Here is a 25,019-nt window from a genome sequence, read left to right as displayed (position 1 = left end):
CTCAATGAGGGCGCCCGCCAGAGCAAGGTTGCTAGGCGGGTTGAGGCCGAGTCGAAATGACGTAAGATGGGGATTAGTCAGTACCTTTTGGTCGACGCGGAGCGACGTAGTCACATCGGGGACTGGTTGCGCCATCATCTCAGGTACAAGGGCGACGTCCTGCAAGCTTTCCGCGAGCGCGCTGGCGTCGTCTTCTTGCTCGAGATCAGCGTGTCGTGGGGGGACGGCGCTTGCCTTCGTCTCGAACGCGAGGTCGACGCCCGGCGTGCCTTCCGTCTGGGCGTCGGGGGCGTCGATTCGCTCGACGGCCGACGAAGCGCGGCCTCCCGCTTGGCCTTGGTTGCCCCGCCTCCTCCTCCGTTGGCGGGGGAGAGGACGGAGCGAGCTCGAATGTTGTTCTTCCACCACGCGAGGAAGATGTCGTCGATTCCGCCGCCGGTGGGCGGGTTGTCGGCCGCCATTGTCGTTGTCGCACGGCGGTGGAAGGAGTATCATGTCGTAGCTGCCGTCGAAGGACATGAACTCAAGACTCCCGAAACGGAGCACCGTCCCGGGCCGGAGAGGTTGCTGGAGACCGCCCATCTGGAGCTTGACGGGAAGCTGTTCGTCAACACGCAGCAGGCCCCTACCTGGCGCGCCAACTGTCGGCGTTTCGAGACCGGGGGGTCCCTAAGCCGACCAGTGAGTGTGCTGCGTGCCCCAGCCCAGATGGGTCGAGCGCGTGGGCGAGCGCGAAGGGGGGAGAGGCGAGGTGGCCGGAGACGGGCGTGAGAGAGGTGGAAGTCCCGCGGCCTTCGTGTTCGTTCCGCGCCCAGGTCGGGTGCGCTTGCAGTAGGGGGGTTACAAGCGTCCACGCGGGTGAGGGAAGCGAGCGGCCCCAAGAGAGCGCCTGTCCCGTCCTCGGTCCCGCGCGGCCAACCTTTTCTAAGAAGGCCCTGGTCCTTCCTTTTATAGTCGTAAGGAGAGGATCCAGGTGTACAATGGGGGTGTAGCAGAGTGCTACGTGTCTAGCGGAGGGAGAGCTAGTGCCCTAAGTACATGCCAATGTGGCAGCCGGAGAGATCTTGGCACCCTGCTGGTGTGATGTCGTGGCTGTCGGAGGAGCAACGGAGCTTGGCGGAAGGACAGCTGTCGGAGCGGTCGAGTCCTTGCTGACGTCCACCTGCTTCCGTAAGAGAGCTGAGAGCCGCCGCCGTCATAGAGCTTGGGAGGCGCCATCATTGCCTATCTGGCGGAGCTGGCCAGATGGGACACCGGTCTTGTTCTCTGCGGCCCGAGTCGGCTCGGGGTAGAGTGGTGATGGCGCTCCCTGTTGACGTGGCGGGCCCGCGCCCGAGGCCGGGCGACGTGGGGGCTCCTCCGAAGCTGGGGTCGAATCTGTCTTCCGTTGCCGAGGCCGAGTCCGAGCCCCTAGGTCGGGCGAGGCGGAAGTCGTTCGGCAGAGGCCAGGGCGGAGTCCGAGCCCTGGGGTCGGGCGAGGCGGAGTTCGTCGTCTTCCGGGGCCGAGCCCGAGTCCGAGCCCTGGGGTCGGGCGGAGCGGAGTTCGCCGTCTTCCGGGTCTTAGCCCGAGTCCGAGCCCTGGGGTCGGGCGGAGCGGAGTTCGCCGTCTTCCGGGTCTTAGCCCGAGTCCGAGCCCTGGGGTCGGGCGGAGCGGAGTTCGCCGTCTTCCGGGTCTTAGCCCGAGTCCGAGCCCTGGGGTCGGGCGGAGCGGAGTTCGCCGTCTTCCGGGTCTTAGCCCGAGTCCGAGCCCTGGGGTCGGGCGGAGCGGAGTTCGCCGTCTTCCGGGTCTTAGCCCGAGTCCGAGCCCTGGGGTCGGGCGGAGCGGAGTTCCCTATGGCGCCCCTGGCGAGGCCTGACTGCCTGTCAGACTCACTCTTTCGAGTGGCACCGCAGTCGGAGTGGCGCAGGCGGCGCTGTCCTTTTGTCAGACCGGTCAGTGGAGCAGCGGAGTGACAGCGGTCACTTCGGCTCTGCCGGGGGGCGTGCGTCAGGATAGAGGTGTCAGGCCACCTTTGCGTTAAATGCCCCTGCAACTCGGTCAGTCGGTGCGGCGATTTAGTCAGGGTTGCTTCTTAGCGAAGCCAAGGCCTCGGGCGAGCCGGAGATGTGTTCGCCGTTAAAAGGGGGGCCTCGGGCGAGACGGAAGTCCCTCGAGGTCGGCTGCCCGAGTCCGAGGCTAGGCTCGGGTGAAGCGTGATCGAGTCACTCGTATGGACTGATCCCTGACTTAATCGCACCCATCAGGCCTCTGCAGCTTTATGCTAATGGGGGTTACCAGCTGAGAATTAGGCGTCTTGAGGGTACCCCTAATTATGGTCCCCGACAGCAGGGAAACCACTCGAGTGGATCCCTTGCCCGGCTCGAGACCAATCCGCCAAAAATGATCGGTACCATTAACTACGCCTGGCGCCGAGCTATGACAAAGGCAACGGTTCGCCTCCCACTCATGGCCAACGAGCCCCTTGGGTATAGGTGTACATTTGTGTTGTGCCTAATAGGTCGGCCCAAAGCACACAATTTCTGGCACGACCTAGATCTGGTAAGGCCCAACCTAATTGTGGCCCTGGGCTAGCACGACCCAATATGTGGGCCGTGTCTAGGCCTCAAGTCAAGCCCATGAGCCGGCTTGTCACAACCCATTTAACTTAGGCCCATCGAGGCCCACTAAATATAGACTTAGTATTTAACTAAGGCTCGTCAAAGCCCACATGACCAGCACAATTTGGAGAATCTAGAGCTTCAATAGGCCTTCGAGAACCAATACCTAGATAGGGATAGTAAATAGTGATGATGATCATTGTATATGTATTCTGTATGATTGTATAGTGCTCAATTAAACACTGAACAGAGAACTGAATATTATTTCTAAGCTAGTTGTAATATTTTTCTTTCTGACCAAAGGTTTTTAATGTGCGTCCACAAAACATCTTAGTTTTATTTTAGTTATATATATTCTATACTTTTTGTTTATGTATTACTGTTGTACGTATATGGGTCGGTCTAGCACATTAAGACATTTTGGGCTATTTGGCCCGGCCTGGCACACATAACTAATTGTGGGTCGTGTCGTGGGCCGATGACAGGGCACACATGCTGGCATGACACGACCCATAATTAGATATGTGCTTTTGTGTGTCGTGCCTTTGTGGGCCGTGTTTTTGTGGGCCTGTGCCGTACCGGGCCAGACCGGCCCACATGTACAGGTATACCCTCGGGTTGCAGCACACTCAAGATCTACAAACCCCTCGGACTGTGGCGCATTTATGGCCTGCTCGCCCCCCGGCCTGCACGCTCACTCATGACCTATCGAGGCTAGGCCTGAGTGCGCAGGCCGCCTGCAGGGCACAACGAGACAAGCCGCACCGAGACTCGGGCTATGAAGACTAGGGGTCGGCCTAGCTCAAATAAAGGTGCTCGGGCCCCACACTACTTGCGTCTTCCGCCATAAAGAATACAAGACGTCGAGGCGACCCAGGTGCTCACGCACGCACACAACTTCACCAGGTAGAACGCTCAATTTTACTATCTCCCGGTGATTCCTTCTCTAGGAAGCCACCGATGGCCACCCCCTCCTTGGCCTATAAAAGGAAGAAGTCGGCCACCAGACGAAGAGGACACAAGGAGACACACAGACAGAAGACAAACGGACAGACCGACGAAAGGAGGACGAAGATCAAAGCCCCGTGACCAAGGCAAGCCAAGCCAAGACGAAAGGAGGAGAAGCCCAGGACTCTAGTTTTGTAGCACTTAGCTCCACCTCCTCCGCATAATAGACTTGGGAGCCTCTCCTCCCTCTCTCGCCCGCTTATAACTCATACTACGAGCATTGATCAGCAAAGGTGTCGGTAGCGCGAGCCACTGAATATTGGATGTAAGGACGTTCTGCCCGAATTAGTATAAATCTTGTGCCCACCGTGGACACCGTCTAGAGCCCAGAACGCGCACAAAAAATTACTTATCAGATCTAGGTTTGAAACACCGACAACTCTTGAGTTCCAATGGATCTTCAAACGGAAGCTGAAGGTGGATGACTCCCTGGACCAGTACAAGGCTCATTGGGTCCTACGGAGCTTCACCTAGCGTATCAGGGTGGACTACGACGAGACCTTCGCCATGTGGTGAAGTCTGCTACCATTTGGACTATTCTGCTTATGGCTCTCTCACAAGCCTAGCCAATGCATTAGCTCGACGTCAAAAATGCCTTTCTCCATGGCATTCTGACAGAGACGGTGTATTGCACTCAGTCGGTCGACGAGTTAGATAAAAAAATGCAGGACCAACTTTGTTGGTTCTAGTTTTTTTTGCATTGATGTACCAAGTTGTATGGAACCAACAATCTTAGAGTGTGTTTGGTTTGGCTTTGGCTTCTGCCCCCTAAAAGCCAAAAGCCAACCAAAAGGGCTGGATACAGAAAGCATTTTTTTCTAAACTGTGACTTTCTCACAGTGCAAAACTGAAAGCACATCTGGACATGATTTTGGTGACTTTTGGATGGAACTGTGAAAATATATATAGAAGAATTTTTAGCGGCTTTTAATGGTTTCCATCAAACGGTCTTTAACTTTTTAGCAGTTCACACCCCACAACAACTTTTTCATAGCTTACAGCTCACAACAGTTTTTTTTCACAACCACAATCTAACCAAACAAACCCTTAGAACTCTAGCTCATTTTGTCTATTATAAATCATAGAGACCAATTGAAATTGCATCTCTCGGTCACACAGATGAATGCCTTGGTCATACAGATGATCAACAGTTCTAACCTAGTAGGCTTTCGCATGAACTTATTATTACCATATCCTGTAGCCTATATATACAGTTGCTTCAACCATTTTTTACGAAGGCTTTGACCAATAGATGATTTAAATGTACTAACTAGTTTCTATGAAATTTTGGTGAAACTTATACGTTCCAAACAGTCATAAATAGAAAGTGGACCTTCACAGAACTAACATCTCTAAGGCCGACTCCAGCAGTTCACCCAAAGTTTACCCATAAGAACTGTTTTGCACTATTCTGAACTATAGACTGTACTGTTTGCAGAGTGTAGTTTAAATATGGGTATGTGTATGGGCAAGTTGCTAGAGATAGTCTAATAGTTTCAAAAAATACATCCTATATTTTAGTTTGGAGAATATTAATAAAAAAGTTGCCTAAACAGTTCTTTAAATCAAGTTCCTAAAATTACAAAGTTTCTATTTATACATATTTCCTCCTCAAATGTAGCAAAGTATCTCTACACTCATTATGTCTTTAGTGTAGGTGTCCACAGCCGCACGGTTGCCATCGCACGACTCCTCCACCCGCGATTCCCCTCCCCGCGCCCGCAGCCCCCGCCGCCGTCCTCGCGGCCGCAGCCGAGCACAGCCGCCACGCCCGCAAATCACGCGACTCCCGCTTCCATGTCCTCGTGTCCTCCATTGCAGTCGCATACATGGCGTCACCCCTTCCATCGATGGCAGCCAGCCGCGCCCGCAAATCACACGACTCCCCCTTCCATGGTGTCGCCCCCTTCCATCCATGGCAGGTCCGCGCCCCTGCGCCCCAAATCGCGCGGATGGAAGGTACGCGCCTCCTCTCCCCATTGCTCAGTGTAGGCAATCCCCAAATCCGCGCGTCCACGCCACCTCCTACTCTACACTCCTCGTTCCATGTCACGCGCACCTACTCCCGCACCAGAGAACCCACCGCAAACCGGCCTCGTCCCGAGATGGCGGTGGCGCTACGCTTCCCATGGGTCGCGAGGGAGTCTCTCTCTGGACGCGCCCGTCGCCGCCTCCAAGCTCGGGAGGGAGCGGCGCCCGGCCCCCGCGAGCGCGAACCTGGGGCCGCAATGCTTGAGGCGAGGAGGGGCCTAGCGGTTCGCTGCCAGACGAGGTCCACCGCAGTGCCCTTCCTCAGGACGGAGGAGGCCTCCGCGGCTGCGGCGGGGGCAAGGAATGCCCAGGCGGGGTTCACCTTCGTGTTAGCCACATCAGTGAATCAGCTGAAGATGGTGAAGCTGGAGAAGTGCCAGGCGGGCTACGCCAAGACAGTAAAAGGCCCAGGAAGCAGAATATGCGCGTATTCGGGCCCAACTGGGTGAACTAGTGAGCAGCTACCGTATTAATACTTGTGAGGACTGTATGAGAGGGCATGAAATGTAATAACCTAAAACTTCCACTTGTTCTAGCCGTCACGGCGCTACCAGTTCTCTGCCGCATCTCTCTGTTCCTCTGTTTCTTCCTCTTCTCTAATACATTCCACTAGTAATCTGTTAACAATTGGTATCAGATTCAGTTGTTCTGGTCTCTGTGGAGTTCGCCGATCTGGATCCTCTGCCCAACCACGACTACGACACCTGTTTTCGTCGCCGTCAAGTCATGGTGAATCCGGATACTCAAATCATTCTGGATGAGATGTCCCGACGATTTGCGGAGCAGGATGCCAAGTGGGATCGTCGCACCGCCGATCAGGAAAGTCGCTGGGAAGCCGTCTTATCGAGCCACACGGCTGCTCAGGACGCGCGCGTTCGTACTCTGGAGCAAGCCACGGGAGCGTTGGAAGAATGGAAGATGAGTATCGAAGGTGTGGTGGACGACCTACGCATGGAGGTTGGCAAAGTAGCCAAACACTGCGAGCGCACGCTGGTGGAGAAGCCGGCTACGCTCGCGGGCGTCCTCGCGCCTTCTCCAACGCCTGCCGTGCGTCTATCTGCTGGATCTCCAGCCGTCTCGCCCCATGGGCTCCGCCTCGACTCAAGTACACGGGAGAATGGTTTTGGGTCCGTCACGACCCTTCTCCATTCCCCGGCAAAGGGTATGTGTTCATCTGCTGCTCTTCAATTTGTGCCTTCTGTGCGTGATGGCTGTTTTCCGGAAAATACGGGACAACTGAGTGATATGGGTATGTGTGGTGCTATGCGGGGTCGGTTGCCGCAGCTGAATTTTCCAGTATTTGATGGGGATAATCCGAAGTTGTGGATCAGGCGTAGTCAGGATTATTTTGATATGTACTCGGTGGATCCACACATGTGGATTAAGGTTGCTACTATGCATCTGACGGGGGCGGCTGCTCGTTGGTTTTCTTCTAGAGCTGACGAGTGTCGCGGATCTACTTGGCCAGTTTTCTGTCAGGAATTGTTAGAGCGCTTTGGCAAGGATGAGCATGAAGTTTTTATTCGTCGTTTGTTTCGAATTAAACAAACATCTACAGTGGCAGAATATGTTGAAAGATTTTCAAATTTGGTGGATAATTTGGTAGCTTATGGACGTCCTCTGGATCCCTTGTATTTTGTTCAACGTTTTGTGGATGGTTTGCATGATGAGATCCGTGCTGCTGTGTTTGTCCAGCGCCCTACTTCCTTGGATTCTGCCTGTGTGTTGGCCTTGTTGCAGGAAGAGGTGTCGTCGGCGCCCAAACGCGTGGATGGACGCCGATTGGAGTTTTCCATGTCAAGCAGAATTCCTGTGCCACATAATACTGAGAAGCTGGTGGGTCCGGTGGTGACTGGCAATCGGACGGATCTTCCTCGTCCTCGAGCTGTTGACGATAAATTGGCTGCGCTTCGTGCGTATCGACGGGCTCGCGGTCTCTGTCATCGGTGTGCTGAAAAATGGTCGCGCGACCATCAGTGTCCTTCTTCAGTACAGCTTCACGTGCTTCAAGAAGTTCTAGACCTCCATATCGATGAGGAAGAGGCTGCACCTGCAGATACTGTTATGGAGCCAACTGTGTCTGAACAAGTTTTTGTGATGTTGTCTGTGGCTGCTGTTTCAGGAGGAGAATCAGTTAATACTATGAAGTTTCACGGCTGTATTCAAGGTGTGGAGGTGTTGATTTTGGTGGATTCCGGAAGTTCCCATTCTTTCTTGTCGACGACAGTGGCTGATCAATTGTCAGGAATTACACCAATGACAACTCCTGTTCAAGTGCAAGTAGCCGATGGGGGCAGATTGTCATGTTCTCGTCAATTATTGGGCGCGCATTGGACGGTGCAGCAGTGTTCCTTTGCCACTGATTTTCGTCTTTTGGCCCTATCTTCTTATGGTATGATTATTGGGATGGATTGGCTTTCGCAGCATAGCCCGATGAAGATCCATTGGCTCGAAAAGTGGATGGTCATTCCTTATCGATCAGCAACTGTTTTATTATATGGAATATCTGCTGTGTGTCCAGCCGGATCCGTAGTTGAAGTTACTACATTGCAGTCTGTTCCTCCATCACTGTTGGATTTGCAGCTGCCAGAACCGCTGTCTACGTTGTTAGCTGAATTTGCCTTGTTGTTTGATCCTCCAACAGGACTGCCACCTTCACGTAATTGTAACCATGCTATTCCTCTCATTAGTGGAGCTTCTCCAGTGAAGGTACGACCATACCGTTATCCACCAGCCATCAAGGACGAAATTGAACGTCAAGTTTCTGTTATGCTGCAAACATGCATTATCCAACATAGTGACAGTCCCTACTCCTCGTCAGTACTTTTGGTCAAAAAGAAGGATCAATCATGGCGATTCTGTGTTGATTTCAGACACTTGAATGCAATTACAGTAAAGTCTAATTATCCGGTACCTGTCATTGAAGAGCTTTTAGATGAGTTGGTCCAAGCGTCCTGGTTTACTAGTCTAGATCTCACAGCAGGGTATCATCAGATACTGCTACAACCTGAAGACACTCACAAGACAGCTTTTCAGACACACTCGGGCCACTATGAGTTTCGTGTGATGGCTTTTGGATTGACAGGAGCTCCTGCAACTTTTCAACGAGCAATGAATGCCACCTTGGCTCCCTTGCTTCGTCGTTGTGTGCTCGTATTCTTCGACGATATATTGATTTATAGCACCACATTTGAAGAGCATGTGCAACACATTCGGGCAGTATTGGAACTGTTGGCCCGGGATCAATGGCAACTGAAACTGTCCAAGTGTTCTTTTGCTAAGTCACAGCTGTCCTACTTGGGTCATCTCATTTCAGCATCTGGGGTGGCAACTGACCCGGCCAAGATACAGGCGGTGGCAGCCTGGACATCGCCCACATCAGTGAAGGAGCTTCGTAGTTTCTTGGGGTTGGCAGGGTACTACCGTCGATTTGTGAAGCATTTTGGCCTCATCGCTAAGCCCTTAACAACACTACTTAAGAAAGGGGTCTTGTATGTCTGGACCAATGCTCATGAGGAAGCATTTCAGGCTTTGAAGCAGTCTCTTGTCACCGCTCCAGTGCTTGCCTTGCCCAATTTCTCATTAACCTTTTGTCTCGAGACAGATGCAAGTGCCTTGGGAGTGGGTGCTGTGTTAATGCAGTCTGGGCACCCAATAGCTTATTTGAGCAAGGCTTTGGGAACTAAATCTCAAGGGTTGTCCACCTATGAGAAAGAATATCTGGCAATTCTGGTTGCTGTAGATCATTGGCGTCATTATTTGCAGTTGAAGGAGTTTCACATTTACACGGATCATCGCAGCTTGGTTCAATTGGATGAGCAGCGTTTGCACACTCCATGGCAACAGAAAATGTTTACTCGCTTATTGGGATTGCAGTACAAAATTATATACAAGAAAGGGGTCGAAAATAGTGCAGCTGATGCTTTGTCTCGACATCCGGAGGTTCAGCTCTCCTGTTCAGCATTGTCTACCTGCACTCCACAATGGATAACAGATATTGCTGCTTCTTATCAACAGGATGATATGGCTTCATCTATAATTGCCAAGTTAGCCATTGATGCTAAAGCAGTACCATCTTATTCATGGCACAATGGAATTCTTCGCTATAAAAACCGAATTTGGGTGGGACAGTCTCTGGCACTGCAACAAAGGTTATTATCAGCTTTTCATGAGTCTGCAGTGGGTGGTCATTCAGGCATTCCAGTTACTTATGCACGATTGAAACAATTGTTCGCTTGGAAGGGTATGAAGAAATCAGTTTATGAGTTTGTGTGCCACTGTCGTATATGCCAACAGGCCAAAGCAGACCGGGCACGTTTGCCAGGACTTCTACAACCACTTCCGGTACCTACAACTTTATGGGAAATGATTTCTATGGATTTTATCGAAGCCCTACCACGTTCCCAGTCATTTACATGCATTTTGGTTATTGTGGACACCTTCACCAAATATGCAAATTTTTTACCCCTCAAACATCCATTTACTGCCCTATCTGTTGCTCGGCTGTTTCATGACCAGGTATACAAACACCATGGGCTGCCCAAATCCATCATTTCTGATCGGGACAAAATATTTGTGAGTCAATTATGGCGGGAGTTGTTTCGTTTGGCAGATGTTCAGTTGCGCATGAGCTCATCTTATCATCCACAGTCCGATGGCCAAACGGAGCGTGTAAATCAAAGTTTGGAAACATTCTTGCGTTGTTTCGTTCATGCTTGTCCTCACCAATGGAGTCAGTGGTTACCGGTGGCGCAGTTTTGGTTTAACTCTTCACCTCATTCCGCTACTGGACATACACCATTTGAACTCATGTATGGCTGTCAGCCACGCCAGTTTGGTATTGGAGACGATGCTGTGATCAGTTCAGCCGACCTCTCTTCGTGGTTGCAGGAGCGACAATTAATGGCCAACTTGGTTCGCCAGCATTTGGAGCGAGCTAAACTGCGCATGAAACGGCAAGCGGACAAAGGGCGTTCTGAGCGCGTGTTTGATGTGGGGGATTTAGTTTTTCTGAAATTGCAGCCATATGTGCAATCTTCGGTGGCTTCGCGAGCTCACCAGAAATTGGCTTTCAAATTCTTTGGTCCTTACCGTGTGGTGCAACGCATTGGTTCAGTGGCGTATAAATTATTGTTGCCAGACACATCCAAGATTCATCCGGTTTTCCATGTTTCTCAACTTAAAAGGGCATTGGGTGCCGGTTTGGTGGCTTCCCCAACTCTACCAACGACCAACTATTCATTCAGTGTGCCAGAAACAATATTGCAGCGCCGAACTGTGATGAATGGTGTCAATCCTGGTGCTCAAATTTTGGTCAAGTGGACTCACATGCCTGAGGAACTTGCCACTTGGGAGGATGTTGAGGATCTTCGTCAGCAGTTTCCTCGTGCAGCTGTTTGGGGACAACCAGCATTTTTAGGAGGGAGGAATGTTAGCCACATCAGTGAATCAGCTGAAGATGGTGAAGCTGGAGAAGTGCCAAGCGGGCTACGCCAAGACAGTAAAAGGCCCAGGAAGCAGAATATGCGCGTATTCGGGTCCAACTGGGTGAACTAGTGAGTAGCTACCGTATTAATACTTGTGAGGACTGTATGAGAGGGCATGAAATGTAATAACCTAAAACTTCCACTTGTTCTAGCCGTCACGGCGCTACCAGTTCTCTGCCGCATCTCTCTGTTCCTCTGTTTCTTCCTCTTCTCTAATACATTCCACTAGTAATCTGTTAACACTTCGTCATGAAGTTCGGCGGCTCGTCGCTCGCGTCAGCCGAGCGGATGCAGGAGGTGGCCGACCTCATCCTTAGCTTCCTCGGCGAGATGCCCGTCGTCGTCCTCTCCGCCATGGGGAAGACCACCAATAACCTCCTCCTAGGACCCTCCATTTCTAGCTCTCAGCGCCTGGGTCGGGGTGCTCGATTCTTTCGCTTACTAGCTAACAAGGCTAGATGTGCGTGTGCCTGATTCGTTGTCTGTGTAGGCCGGAGAGAAGGCAGTGAGCTGCGGTGGAGGAGGGGCGTCCGAAATCCCTGAGCTCGCTGTCATCAGGGAGCTGAATCTTAGGTGTGTCTCGGTCTCAATTTGCCTTTTGGCCGCCTCTGATTGATCATGTTTCTCCAGCATCTAGACCTGACCATGCGTTGTTTTGTTGTTGCCAGGACAATTGATGAGCTCGGTTTAGATAAGTCGATAGTTTCAGGTATGTTGTTGTTTGCTCCACTCTGCTCTTGGAACGCCTCAGCTGTTCCTCTTGCTCTATCATGAATGCTTCTGTTATACAATGGGATGTCGTTCTCTTGGATGTGCCAAAGTTTTCTCTCCCCTTAGTCTGAATAACAATTCCTGGTGGATGTATGTATGTATGTATTCTCTTGGATGTGCGAAAGTTTTCCCCTTGGATGTGCGAAACACATTTACTCCTCACTGCAATCCACGCCTCCACTCTCGACCCCTCCTCCTTCCTCCTCTCCCTAGGGACCGTTCTCCCCAACACGCAGGGGTAGCGTAGGAGGTGTTGTGGCGGCATTATCTAGGAAGCGGTCTGTGGACGTGAGGCGGATCAACCCGAAGGTGCCTAAGGAGGAGGCTGTCACCATCTCCGGTCGACTCGTCCAGATCCTCTCCGACCATGGGCCCCTCACCATCGGCAACACCTGGAACAACACCAAGGTACGATAAACACACTGATGCCCCTACAAACCTGTATATATCCAACACACTGATGCTCTAACTCTGCTGCTGCTGCTACAACAACAACAAAAAGCAGCCTATTGCCTTTCTGCGTACCAGTCGTAGTGGTAGTAAGACAGACTAGGCAGGTTCTTCTGGTTATGGAAAACCACGAAAGATGAATTAAATCGTAGCCCATCCTAGCTACTATCCATTGTGGTATTTGGTACATTTGCAACTGCATTGTTTCCCTTCTGTTCCAAATTTTCAATCCACGGTACCTTTGCTCATTTTGTTCTACCCCCACTAGGGTGCCTATTTTGCTCTTTTTTCTATGTGAACTTGAAATTAAATGGGATCACATTTCTAGGGAACTGAAAATGGGATTACTTTCTTCGTCGTGTATGAATTTAGGTACCCAATCAACCAGTCAGTCAAGCAGAGTGGCAAAAGCCGGGGAGCGATGCAGGCGTCGGAGCAGCAACAACGGAGGAGTAAGGCGCGATCGTTGAGTTCTTATCATTTTTCGTTGTATAAGTTCAGTGTATTCACATGAAATCAATCAATTAACGAAATATCATTTATTGATTTAGCTCTGCTGGTGTAGATGAGAAGGAAACACACAAAGAGCATCAAAAGCAAGTTCAACGATCTTATGTCAACCCATCCACCTCTGAATGAGGCATATTCAGATGTGTGTGTATTCAGGTTGGAACCAACTATGCATTAGATTTTTATGCTCATTCTGGATAATGTACAACCTATGACCCTTTTCCATTAATTTATGTTTTTTTGTTAAACATTAAATTCATCCATCAAAATTTAGAGAGGAGTATAGGACACCAAAAATTGTGTAGTATTTTTTCTGAGCTAATAAGTAGTCGAGTCTGGTATGGTAGGATAGGGTATCTAGCTCGATCCTTTTCTTTTTACAAAATTCATTGATTTTGTTCAGTGCTATTTGTTTCTGATTTTCTAAGTAAAAATGCTTTAAATTAGAGAACTTTTCTAGATGGAACAAACTGAAGGCTGCATGAGTGCTAGGAACACAAAAGCTTTGATGATTCTGTTGCATGTTCTTTTGCCCCCAAACCCCCCACCCCACACAATATTTTTCCCTTTTCTATACAGACACATGAAATTCTATAAACAAATGTCTTTATGTTCCTAGCACTCATGCTGCCTTCAGTTTACGGAGCTCAATATGTTACATCGACCTTTCCAACCTGCCGGCAGAACTCAAGAAGCTCAAGCACAAGAAGTGCCTCGTCCAGTCCCCCCAACTCCTTCATGGTACTTGTTATTATCCCTAACATTCTCCCGTTTCTGTGGTGGGTGTAAGCTAGGTTGTTTTCTGTTCCACTTTTCACTATCCCCATGTATTAGTTGTCAAAATCTTATCTTTTTGTTGCAGGATGTCAAGTGCCAACGATGCTTTAGCATGTAAGTTTTCCTATCGCTCAGATTTCATCCAAGGTTTAGATTGGTCTACTTCTCACCATTAATTCATTGTGGTTTACCATTGAACATGGTCGGGTTCATGTGTTTGGCCTAAACTGAGGTTCTTTAGAATTGGAATAATTTTCCTGTCAATAAATAATTTATCCAAAGATTGTAGCCATGTACTATAGCATCTGTAAACAGTAATATTGTGCATATTCATACATAAAAATGACATTAGCCAACGATGTGAACTTGAAAGAGTTTGTTATGGCCAAATGAGTTTTCGAGCGCTGATATTAAGGCCATCTGCACGGAGGCTAGATGGAGTTTTTTTAGTAGCCAGTTCATTTGTGTTGGTTTCTGTTTCCATGGGTGAATTAGGAGGTGAATGTGCCTGCAATACATGCGGGTGTAATCTAACGTTTTAGCGGATTCTAGGTTTCCATGGCGTGAGATTCCTCTATGCGTTTTATTCGATTTCTTTGTCTGTTTGTTCTTTCTGTTTTTTAATTCAGTAACGAGATCACAAATTGATTTCCCAATTTGCAGGTCCAATTCGCTTGTGGCATAGGAATCCCATCCTAGATTCAATAGAGGGGTTGCAATGCCGGCATCGCCATAGCTGGAAATCGAGCACTGACGGACACCGAGCGCCGAGATGGGCCGTCTTGTCCACCGCCGCAAGAACCGCATGCGTTGGATCCATCCTTACACCTGCTCCTACTTCCGCGCCAGCAGCCCAACACTCCGACGACACGAGCTCCTCCCTATAAAAGTGACATCTTTACTGTATAGATAACGAATGGTTATAGTTATTTATTCTTATGTCCAAGTGGTATTGGATTTTTTTAGCTTGGGATTAAAGAAAAGACAATCATGTACTTTGCATCTTTTTTGTATTTATGTTTTATGCTAAATTGTGGAATAACACTATATTAGTTGTTAGCAAAGAATTTGTGAGATATTAAGGTTGATGATAATATATGTTGTTATTTCATTTAATCATTGTGTATTAATATTTTATCGAATAATTTGTGTACCGTCGCAACGCACGGGCACTATACTAGTAGAGTCCTAAAATCCATCCACCTGCCATTTTCATCGCCAAAGTATAGAGTGGTTCCTGAAGTCTCCATATGAGAATTTAACATAAATAGTTATGCTCCCATTTCACCAAAACGACTGGATGCGAGCACTATCCCGGACGCGAATGCTCTCCTCCCTCTCCTCCAAGCTATATTCATATGTATCTCCAACCAAACAAAGAACGTAGCGGTTCCGCTCTCTTATACTCTTCAACCAAACAACAAAATAAATAGAGTGACTCTTTTCTACTATCCAAACACATAATATAATATCTACATTCTTAAAAACTGGAATGAAGACGCTACATTATAGTTGACTCTCCAACCAAGCGCACCCTTATAGTGTATTTGGTTGAGAGAATGGAGCCGCTTCATTCCTATTTTCTAGATATTTGGTTTTCAACGAAAGAGGAGCAAAACATCTCATAAAGACTCCATATAAAAATATATTATAAATAGTTATGATTCACCAAAACGATAGGATACGAGCGCTCTGCTCTCTTTTCTCACCTCCACACTCATATAACTTTTCAACTAAACAATGAACTATAGATGGCCAATAAACACGAGGCATGTGTCGGGCCCAATCCGTGTCCGGCACGATCCGGTTCTATGCGGGCTCAGACAGGAAACTAGGCATGGTGGGCTAGCCCGGCACGACCCGTTTACCCCTAAGCCTATTAAGCCTGTTTTTTCACTAAACTGTGCTTACCGGCACGCTTAGCCCGCTTTTTCCATGCTAAGTCCCGTTTAGGCCTGATGCAGGCCAGACTCAGATAGAAAAACGAGTCCACGATCTTAGACGACCCGGTCCGATTTTCTAACCGTGACTAACGGGCCAAGCCTAAATTGAGCCTGGGCCGGACCGGGCCGGGACCATGAAAAGAGCGACTTCACATTTCCATTTGACTCTCAACCAAACTCACCCTGTATTCCTTTTCCGCCGCACGGCGTCGCCGTGGGCTCGGTCTCGCTCGCCGCTCGCCGCATACGGCCGCAGCCAGACAGCCAACGTACTCGGGGCGGTTGCCGGGCCGGGGTCCGCGATCGATGGCTGCGCGGCGGAGCAGGGGCTGGGCGCGCGGCGCGGCGGCGTTCGCGGCCGTGGCGCTGGCGGTGGGCGCGGGGCGGAGGTACGGGTGGGACGGTGCCTCCGCGGTGGCGGCGTTCCGCGAGGCCCAGGGCGCGCTGGGGCACTGGGCGGCGCCGGCCTACGTGGCCGCGCACGCGCTCACGCTTGCGCTCTGTCCGCCTTACGCCATCTTCTTCGAGGGCGGCGCCGCGCTCATCTTCGGCTTCCTGCCAGGCGTCGCATGCGTCTTCTCCGCCAAGGTCCTCGGGGCCTCGCTCTCCTTCTGGATCGGCAGGTAGAGACCACGCCCCCCTCCTTCTTCTTCCTGCTTCTCGTGTCCGGGCTCTGCTGTCTTCTTGCTGCTCCTTTTGGCTGCTCATAGGAGACGAGATCTGGGAACGCTCTACACTCACGCGATCAGGATCTGGGAGAAAAAAAGTTCGCGCAACTGCTTTTGCGTGATACTGATTTAGAGGGGCGGCAGTGAAAGAGTGGTAGCAAGAAAAACAGATTTACTAGGTTGTTCTAGTTAACAAACAAGTTAAAGTCGCAACTTTTCTCTGTTGGGTTGCCAGTTTTTTTGTCTTCCTGCCGCCCATGGAATTTGCTGCGTCTAATTGAGTGTGAAGTCTAGAATTTAGTTTTGTTCAGCTGTGCTGTATTTGGGTTACATAATTGTGACCTGATGCAATGAAGGCTACTCCTTGATATTAGGAGCAAGATTCATTCTTTCACCAGCAATACTGACTATTTTGCACCAATAAGGGCCCGCTCGGTTTTTCCGAAATGGGCGTCTAGAATAATTCCCAGTCGGATTGCTTGTCTAATTTATATGAGATTTGATTAGCTGGAACGATTCCGGGTCCATTCCAACAATACCTAAGTCGAACCTGAGTTCAAATAGCATGAGAATAGAATGGATGTTATGATTGAGGGCAATAGCTTTGGTTAGAACTGGAAAAACTGCAAAAGAATGTTATTGTCGTTGAACAATAATGTTTATTAATGTCGGTCTATACCAGACTTCACTTTGTAGTCGCTCTGCCTCTGATACAGCAAGTTCATTCCATCACACTTGTAATCTTAATAAGGCGGTGTATAGATTATTGTCCACTAAGTAATTGATTTTCCTTTACAGTTTTGAAATATTTAGTTAGATTCTACATATGGTTAATGCATTTGTCTTTTTTATGCAAGTTCTGTTTAAGTGTTTAGGTAATGTTTGAATGCACTAGGGCTAATAGTTTAGCTAAAAGTTTAGCTATTAGCTAGTTTTAGTAAATTAGCTAATAGTTAGCTAGCTAATTCCTCTAGTAATTTTTTAGCCAACTAAGAGCATCTCCAAGAGACTAGTTAAATGGCTCGCTAAGCCAAATTTTGGCTACTCGACAGCAAAATAACTCTCCAACATACTAACTATCTGACTCGCCAAGCTATCTGACTCTCCAAATTGACTCTCTCATTAGTCAAATTTGGCTAGCCACCTGGCTAGCAAAACTAGATAGATAGTTTGTTGGAACGAGATGCTACATTTAGAGTATAATCTTTATGAAAAGGTAAATAGAGAGTCAAATAGAGAGCCAAAAATAAAGAGTTTCTTGGAGATGCTCTAACTATTAGCTCTAGTCCATTTAAACACCCCCTTAGTTCCATTTCATGCATACATATATACATGACACATTGGCCAAGTTATGTAGCATAATGAACAATATATTTTATTTTAGCTAACATGTGTCAGCAGTGAGCTATTAGGATGCTAAAGTTTATCTAAATATAGCAATAGATGATGTTAGATAAATAATAATGGTCTAAGTTACTTATGCAGTTATGCTCATACTCAAACATTTGGTGATGGCTTAACGCAAGTCTGCAATAACAGTGCAGTGTTGAAGTCATATTAGATTTCATTGTTGGTCCTGGATTGGTTTTCCTGTTTTCAAGGAAAAAGGTTGACCCGTTTCATTAATGATATTGCAATACAAAGTGCAATAAATCATTAAACTTGATGAATGAAATTCATTCATAAAGTCATGTATAACAAATTTCATGCATAAACTCACGTAAAACAATTTTATTTATGAAACTCGCTGTATGCAAACAGCAATTGGAAACCTTTTAAGCTTACATACAAGATGCAAAACCTTAGGTAATCAGATAGGAATAATGTCTACTAGATTCTGCTTTTGTTTACTTGTTTTTTCTCGACTGAATGCTATTGCCATACAAGCTGGTTGAATGGTGGTCAGAATCCATCTTCTTGAGGATGCAAAACATTTGTTTGGGTGTTGCCCAATATTGAGATAGGCTATAGGGTTGTGCACATCCGGACAACTTAAATCATACCTTATTCTAGATGCCTATGTGGCCCTGGGACGACTGTAAAATGTTCAATTCAGAAGATATCGTTACTTACACCAAGCTCAGCCTTGGATAGTATACAAGTACTCAAGATGAATGGCAACAGCCACAGTAATATAGTATTTAATTTAGCCCATGAAAATTACCCAGTACAGATATTTCTATCGGAAGTTTTCATGTTATTATTATTCACAGAGCATTTTTCCCTTCCTGTTTCGCACTTTTGCTTGTATTCATAGAATGGTAATTGTTGGTCTGTATATTCTGTTCTAACATTCTTTCCTAATAAATCTTTTTGTGAATTTCCTCAGGGCAATTTTCAGATACTTCACTTCAGCAATGGAATGGCTACAGAGGAACAAGTACTTCCATGTTGTGGTTAAGGGGGTTGAGCGTGACGGCTGGAAATTTGTATTGCTTGCTAGATTCTCTCCTTTGCCTTCCTACATCATCAACTACGCGCTATCAGCCACGGACGTTGGTTTTTTCAGAGATTTTCTCTTTCCCACAGTTATCGGCTGCTTACCAATGATACTACAGAATGTTTCCATCGTAAGCCTTGCTGGTGCAGCAGTGGCGTCGACCACAGGATCAAATAAGTCCCATATATACTCTTACCTGTTTCCAGCAATAGGCATTGTGTCCAGTGTTCTCATTTCATGGAGGATTAAGCAGTATTCCTCAGCCCTTGCTGTTCCTGAAGAGCTGCAAAGTTCACCTACTAATGGAGATCACAATGGTGACGCTAAGCTGGCTTCCGCGCCATCTAAAAATACCGGATCTGGGAAAACTAGGAAGAGAAGGTAACTGACAGTATCCCCCTGTATTCACTATTTATTACATTGTGATACCAAGTACCAAGCAGCTACAGCCAATGCTAGTCAAACATTTGGATTTCCACATTGGTTTACCACTACAGTAAGCTGTCTTGTCTGTTCCATGCCATGATCTTTTGGGGGGGTATTTAACAGATGCGCAGGCAGCTACCTTCTTGTTTGTCAATTGTCAATGAGCTTCTGTTCTTGTGGCAGATAATATCATAAAATGTTGTAACAGATGCGCAGGCTCACATAGTCACATGTTGTACACCCGAATAACCTGGTGGTTTAGATTTGGATCGTCCTGAGTTCAATTGTATTCTGGGGATCAATATTGGTTTTCCCTCCCTAATTATTGAACTTGACATGTGCACGGTGTAGTCCAACCAGTTTATGTTCTTTGGTGTAACAATTTAATTCAGAACTGTGTTTGCTTTTGTGTGGTTGTAGATAGAGATGGCAATGGGTAAAAATCCGCTGGGTATTACTTGCCCAAACTCATACCCGCGAAAGAAAAATACGCCCGCTAAAAAACTCATACCCATGACGGGTATAAAGTTTTGTCCAAACCCATACCCATGCGGGTTTCGGATATCCAACGGGTTTCCCATACCCACTAACATCAACATAAAAAATAATTTATCATGTAAATGACAATCAATACATTAATAAGCTAGCATAAAAGGAACAAGTGATAACTAATTTTAGCCTAAAATTTATTACATGAAGTAATTTCAATTAGAACATATTCAATTAATAATATTATGAGACATATTTATAAGGAATGTTGATTTTAAGGCGGGTTTTAAAAATCCATGGGTTTGCGGGTATGGGTAGTGGAAGAACAAACTGATGCCCACGTACCCGTTGGGTTTCCATTTGAACCCATTAACAAACCCATGGGTAGAGAAATTGACCCAAACTCATATCCTAATAGAGCAAAAACCCACCGGGTTTCGGGTAGCGGGTACCCATTGCCATCTCTAGTTGTAGAGCTGTGGTGACATTTGTATGCTCTTCGTACACAATCCAAAGCAAATAATGCAATGAACTCCAAAAGTTGTATATTTTGTTTAGATATCGAATTCGAATACAATATGTCTGATATCTGTCGGATATTGAATATCTGGATATCTTCTCGATAAATCTTCTCGGATATCCGGATATCTTATTCGGATAGTTGTGTGCATTTTGTTGTTATTTTATATGCATTTTGTTGTTATTTTATAGAAAGAAATTAATAATACACAAATAGCCTCATAAATTCATAAAATTTTATGGAGACGTAACATATGTTTCTCAGATATCCGGATATCTTATTCGGATAGCTGTGTGCATTTTATTATTAAAATTTTATGGAGGCATAACATATGTTCATATAATCCTCCAAAATATTTGGACCATAAAATCCACAATATACTAGTGTTTCTTTCATTTCACTTTTTGCGTGAATTACACGTGAAATCACTCTAAGTATCTAAGGTTCAACATAAGCAATACTTCATTTTATCATTTTCATGTGGAGACTTGAGGTTATATTTTTATAGAATGTTTATTAGTCTTGGTAACTTATTTACATTTTGATGATTTTATACAAAATAAATTAATAATACACACATAGCCTAAAAATTCATGATTTTTTTTACAAAAACGCGATATATGTACACATATAATGCTGAAAATGTTGGACTCAAGGAGTGGATAAATGATTACAACCATGATATGTGTGGAATGATGTCTTACACGGTATCCGACAAAAAATTTGTTACTGACAATATCTGTGTCCGACTAGTTCCGTATTTGACACATAGCTATCTGTATTTGTATCCGAGAACATTTGTATCCGAAGCCATCCGTATTCAAATTCGAATCTGAATAAAAATATAAGACAAATATGGTTTCAGTGATATTCGTCCGTATTCGATCCAATTACCTCTCTACACCTAATTCCGTATTCGATACATAGATATCTGTATTTGTATCTGAGAACATTTGTATCCGAAGCTATCCGTATTCAAATTCGAATCCGAAAAAATATAAGACAAATAAGGTTTCAGTGATATCCGTCCGTATTCGATCTAATTACCTCTCTACACCTAATTACCTGCTCTAGCAAATTTATGCCTAAGTCTAAAAGACGTTAAAAAATGGTAAGAAAGTTGTGTGCGTTGTGCAGCCGTGGTGATATCCTCTATAAGCAGAGGTCTACTCTTTGCCCACAATCCAAAGCAAAAAATGCAGTGAACTCCAAGAATCGTACACAGTATGCACCACCTTTGGATGCACTCCTTTCCCATCTCTTTATTTAACCCATGCTCTGCTCCTCTGTTCCCGTCTCAAAAATTCCAAGAGATGAACACCTTGTTGAGTCACTTGTGTTGCTGCATTCTTATTCTATGCATCTACGCTCCGACATCCGCCACATCAGACAATCCTCCTCTGCAGGATGTATGCCCCATGGCTCCCCAGGGCGAGCGGCGAGAGTTGTCCATGAACGGGTTCCTCTGCAAGCATCCCAGCACCATCCTGGCGTCCGACTTCAAGACCCTGCTGCTAAACCACGCCGGAGACCTGGACAGCATAGCTCGGTCGTCGGTGAGCATGGTGACCGCTGCCGAGTTCCCAGGCCTGAACACCCTGGGCCTGTCGATGGCGCGCACCGACATCGCCCCCTACGGGGTGGTGCTCCCGCACTCCCACCCGCGGGCGTCGGAGATGATGTTCGTACACGGTGGCAGCGTGGTGGTCGGCTTCCTGGACACCGAGGGCAGGCTGTTCCAGAAGCGTCTCGGTGAGGGAGAGGTGTTCGTCTTCCCCCGCGGCTTGCTTCACTACGTCATGAACTACGGTTTCGGCCTCGCGACGGCGTTCTCCGTGCTGAACAGCCAGAACCCCGGCGTGGTCGGTGTCGCCCACGCTATGTTTTTTGCGAGTGATTCGGACGTAGTCGAAGGTCTAATGGCCAGGATGCTCAAGTTTGGAGAGATGGAGGTGACTGGTGACAACAACATCACTGCTGGTTTCCCATGGGCATTCTGATCTGAGTAGGTGCAATTCAAGATCGTTGGTTGTTTAAGTTCCCAGTAACGAATAATGTGTACACTGTGATGTATCTGATTGACCGAAGCTAAGTTTGTAGTCTGAACTACTTGCAGGACGAATCACAATCACCCCTTGGGATCATTACGCTGTTGCGATCCGGCCCTGGTCTCTTTTCGTTCGCACAGTTCTTTCCAGTCTCTGCTCTCTGTCACCCCTTTTGTTTTGCTTGCACAGTCCTACTTCACATCACATCGCAATCTTATGGCAATGGTGACTCCCAGGTCACGTCACGCAACTGCAGCTTCAGCATCGGCAAGTTTGATGAGTATTCCTTGGACGACACAGTGTTTTGTCTTTTGCTTTACCCAGTGGATCTCTACACCTTCTGTTGTTTAGCATTATCTCCAGGCTCCACCTCCATCTCCTTGACGGTGAGAGATCTCCTTCTTTTCCGCGCCTTCTCTTTCACACTGAAAGCTCCTGCACCTGATCAAGGTAGACTCCCAGCACCAGGACAAATAAATACTATCATACTCACGCTGTTTTTGAGAGATGCTCTTGTAACGGGTGTTGTTAATGGCGATCCACAATCTAACTGGATAGCTTGCTGGGGGACAGACAGAAAGCGCCGGATGAGGAGGAAAAAAAAGAAAGGGCGGAGCCCTGCTCCCACCGCGTATTCCTCCTGTGCTTCGTCGGCCCGTATCGTCGCGCCCGTGGTTCTTGGGCCGCCCCCCTCGCAATTCCCCTGCATTGGTCGGTCTTCAGAGGAATCGGCTTCGCTCGGTCCAGAGCGACGTGTAGACGCGTCGGCGTGCGGTGGAGGTTTGTCTTCAGGTAAGCGGCTAGGGTTTCCGCCCGACTTCGTTGGTTCGCATTCTTTCCCCCATTTCGCGTCGCGTCTCTCTCGGCTCTGGTCTCTCCCGTGTTCGTCGCGTTCTAGTTTCTGCGGTGGTTGGTTTTCTTCTCCGTTTCGTCCGCCAGCGATCGTCGAGGAGTGGCCCCTCCCGGGTCTCTCTGCTGCTCCGCTCCGGATGGATCCGAAGAACCGTAACCCTAACTGGGACCGTTGGGGGCCGAAAGAAGCGCCTCAGGGATCCCAATCCTGGGGAAAAAACCGGAGCCTTAGCTGGCGCTTGAAGCCGGGGTCTGGAAAGCCTGAGAACAAAGATGATATCCCTATCTCGTCTTCCGGCGATGGCGGCCAGACAGGTATTCTTAAAACCCCTCCTCCTCCCATTCTGAAGTTAGAGAATGAAATGGTGCGTAGAGTTTTCTGTCAAAAATGCGGTATGGATGGCCATCATGCTAGGGAGTGCTTCAAATCTTTGTGGCATGAGATCTGTCGCAAGGAAACACATAATACCGCTCGGTGCGTTCTCCCCAAACAAAACAAGCCTAGCATGCCTATTGTTGGGATGGCGGCGGATGGATTAGGGTTTTACTCCTCTCATTTCTCCAAACCGCTGTCGAATAAACCGAAGCGCAGTTTTATTGGTTTGGTTAAAATTGTTGAGGGCTTGATCTTGGCTGAGGATCTTGAGAAGGATTTCGGTTTTCATTTCCCCTGGGGCCGTACTTGGAAAGCCATCAAGTGTCACTCTGGTTTCCTGATGCAATTTTCTTCTCAAGAGAGGCTTGATGAGATGATTAATTTCCCTGAACTGAAGATGAAATTGTCTGGTGCAAAAATCTTTGTATCTTCGTGGAGCTCTCAGGCTAAGCCAAAACCCAAACTCCACTCTGTTTGGATTGTGGCTGAAAATGTGTCTGAGATTGTGGCTGAAAATGTGCCTGAAGAACTTCAGAATTACCAGGCTATCTGTGAATTGGGCTCTACAATTGGGGCTGTGGAGGAAGTGGATATTTTATCTTTAAACTCTAAAGAAATTGTAAGATTTAAAGTTCATGTTAAGAGTGTGGCCATGATTCCCCCTATCATTGAAGTTGGTGTCAAACCTTTTCTGTATGACACCTTCTTTAAATTTGATAATATTACTGATGAAGGGTGGAATGATGAATCTATAAATCTGGGCAAGAGGGCTTCTGTTGATAGACAAGGCTTTGGTGACCTCTCTTTTGAGAAATCTGGTAAAAAAGCCAAAAGTGGTGATGAAGAATCTGGCAGGGATGTTAAGGGAAAATCTCCCTTAAAGGTTTCTTCAGTTCATGTCAATGTAGCTGGGTCCCTGTCTGAACATTCTGATAGTATGAAGATTGGGAAAAGTTCTTAAGGAACCAAAGGATACCTTGACAGTCAGGGTAATGAAGATGATGTGAAAGTGAGGATGATTTGTTGGATTCTCAAGATCTGGAGGAATTCATCAAGGATGACGAACTTGTTCCTTCTCCTCCTCAAGAGAAAAAGAAAATGAATACAAATGCGTCTGTCTCTGAAGATGTTGGTAAGAATGTTGGAGTTAAGAAAGGAGGATCCATGGAAGGAGAGCTGGTAGAAGGAGTTAGGAGGAGCAGCAGATTGGAGTCTACGGAGGAAATGAAGATTGCAGATAAGGCAGCAGCAAGAGCGATGGCTAAAGATGCATTCATCAACAAAGGTACGTCATACAATCCTTTTTCTGTTCTTAATACTGATAATGCTGTTCTTATGGATGTTGCTCAAAAAATAGGGGTTGAATTAGGTTCTTCTTTTAATGATGCTGTGAAAAATTTAAACCTGATTAAATCCTTAGAGCTTTCCAGAAAAAAATTGGTTGTTCAATCTGTTAAGTTTAATGTTGACAATTCCAAGGTAGACATTCTTGATTCTAATGTGGATAATAATAGTCATAATGAAAGTGTGGATAATGCTTTGTCTGATCTTGATGATGTTATGGTTCTCAGAAAAGGCCGTAAAATTCGTCATAGGAAAAAACTGTGAGGAAGAAAAAAAGGATAG

At 47.2% G+C, this 25,019-nt stretch overlaps 3 protein-coding genes across 3 annotated transcripts; all 3 read left to right on the top strand.

Moving 5' to 3' along the window:
- The first annotated feature begins 11,358 nt into the window (after positions 1–11,358).
- LOC100217314 (uncharacterized) lies at positions 11,359–14,718 on the top strand. The gene is made up of 7 exons (NM_001143660.1): positions 11,359–11,696; positions 11,792–12,302; positions 12,717–12,796; positions 12,896–13,010; positions 13,539–13,595; positions 13,717–13,745; positions 14,295–14,718. Exons 4-7 carry the CDS (start codon positions 12,910–12,912, stop codon positions 14,516–14,518), a joined length of 411 nt encoding a protein of 136 aa, NP_001137132.1. The 5' UTR covers positions 11,359–11,696; positions 11,792–12,302; positions 12,717–12,796; positions 12,896–12,909; the 3' UTR covers positions 14,519–14,718.
- A 1,048-nt stretch (positions 14,719–15,766) lies between these two features.
- LOC100193976 (uncharacterized) lies at positions 15,767–19,515 on the top strand. Its single transcript, NM_001139044.1, has 2 exons — positions 15,767–16,197; positions 18,572–19,515. The coding sequence occupies exons 1-2, from the start codon at positions 15,881–15,883 to the stop codon at positions 19,065–19,067; spliced, it is 813 nt and encodes a 270-aa protein (NP_001132516.1). The 5' UTR covers positions 15,767–15,880; the 3' UTR covers positions 19,068–19,515.
- Positions 19,516–21,307: 1,792 nt separating this feature from the next.
- On the top strand, positions 21,308–22,264 carry LOC103654400 (germin-like protein 11-1). Its single transcript, XM_008681238.4, has one exon. The coding sequence runs from the start codon at positions 21,344–21,346 to the stop codon at positions 22,115–22,117; it is 774 nt and encodes a 257-aa protein (XP_008679460.1). The 5' UTR covers positions 21,308–21,343; the 3' UTR covers positions 22,118–22,264.
- Positions 22,265–25,019: the final 2,755 nt, after the last annotated feature.

Source organism: Zea mays, chromosome 4 (assembly GCF_902167145.1).
Source record: "Zea mays cultivar B73 chromosome 4, Zm-B73-REFERENCE-NAM-5.0, whole genome shotgun sequence".
In the NCBI taxonomy this organism is placed as follows: Eukaryota; Viridiplantae; Streptophyta; class Magnoliopsida; order Poales; family Poaceae; genus Zea; species Zea mays.
Note: the sequence above shows the minus strand (reverse complement) of the source record. Positions and strands in the feature narration are given on the sequence as shown.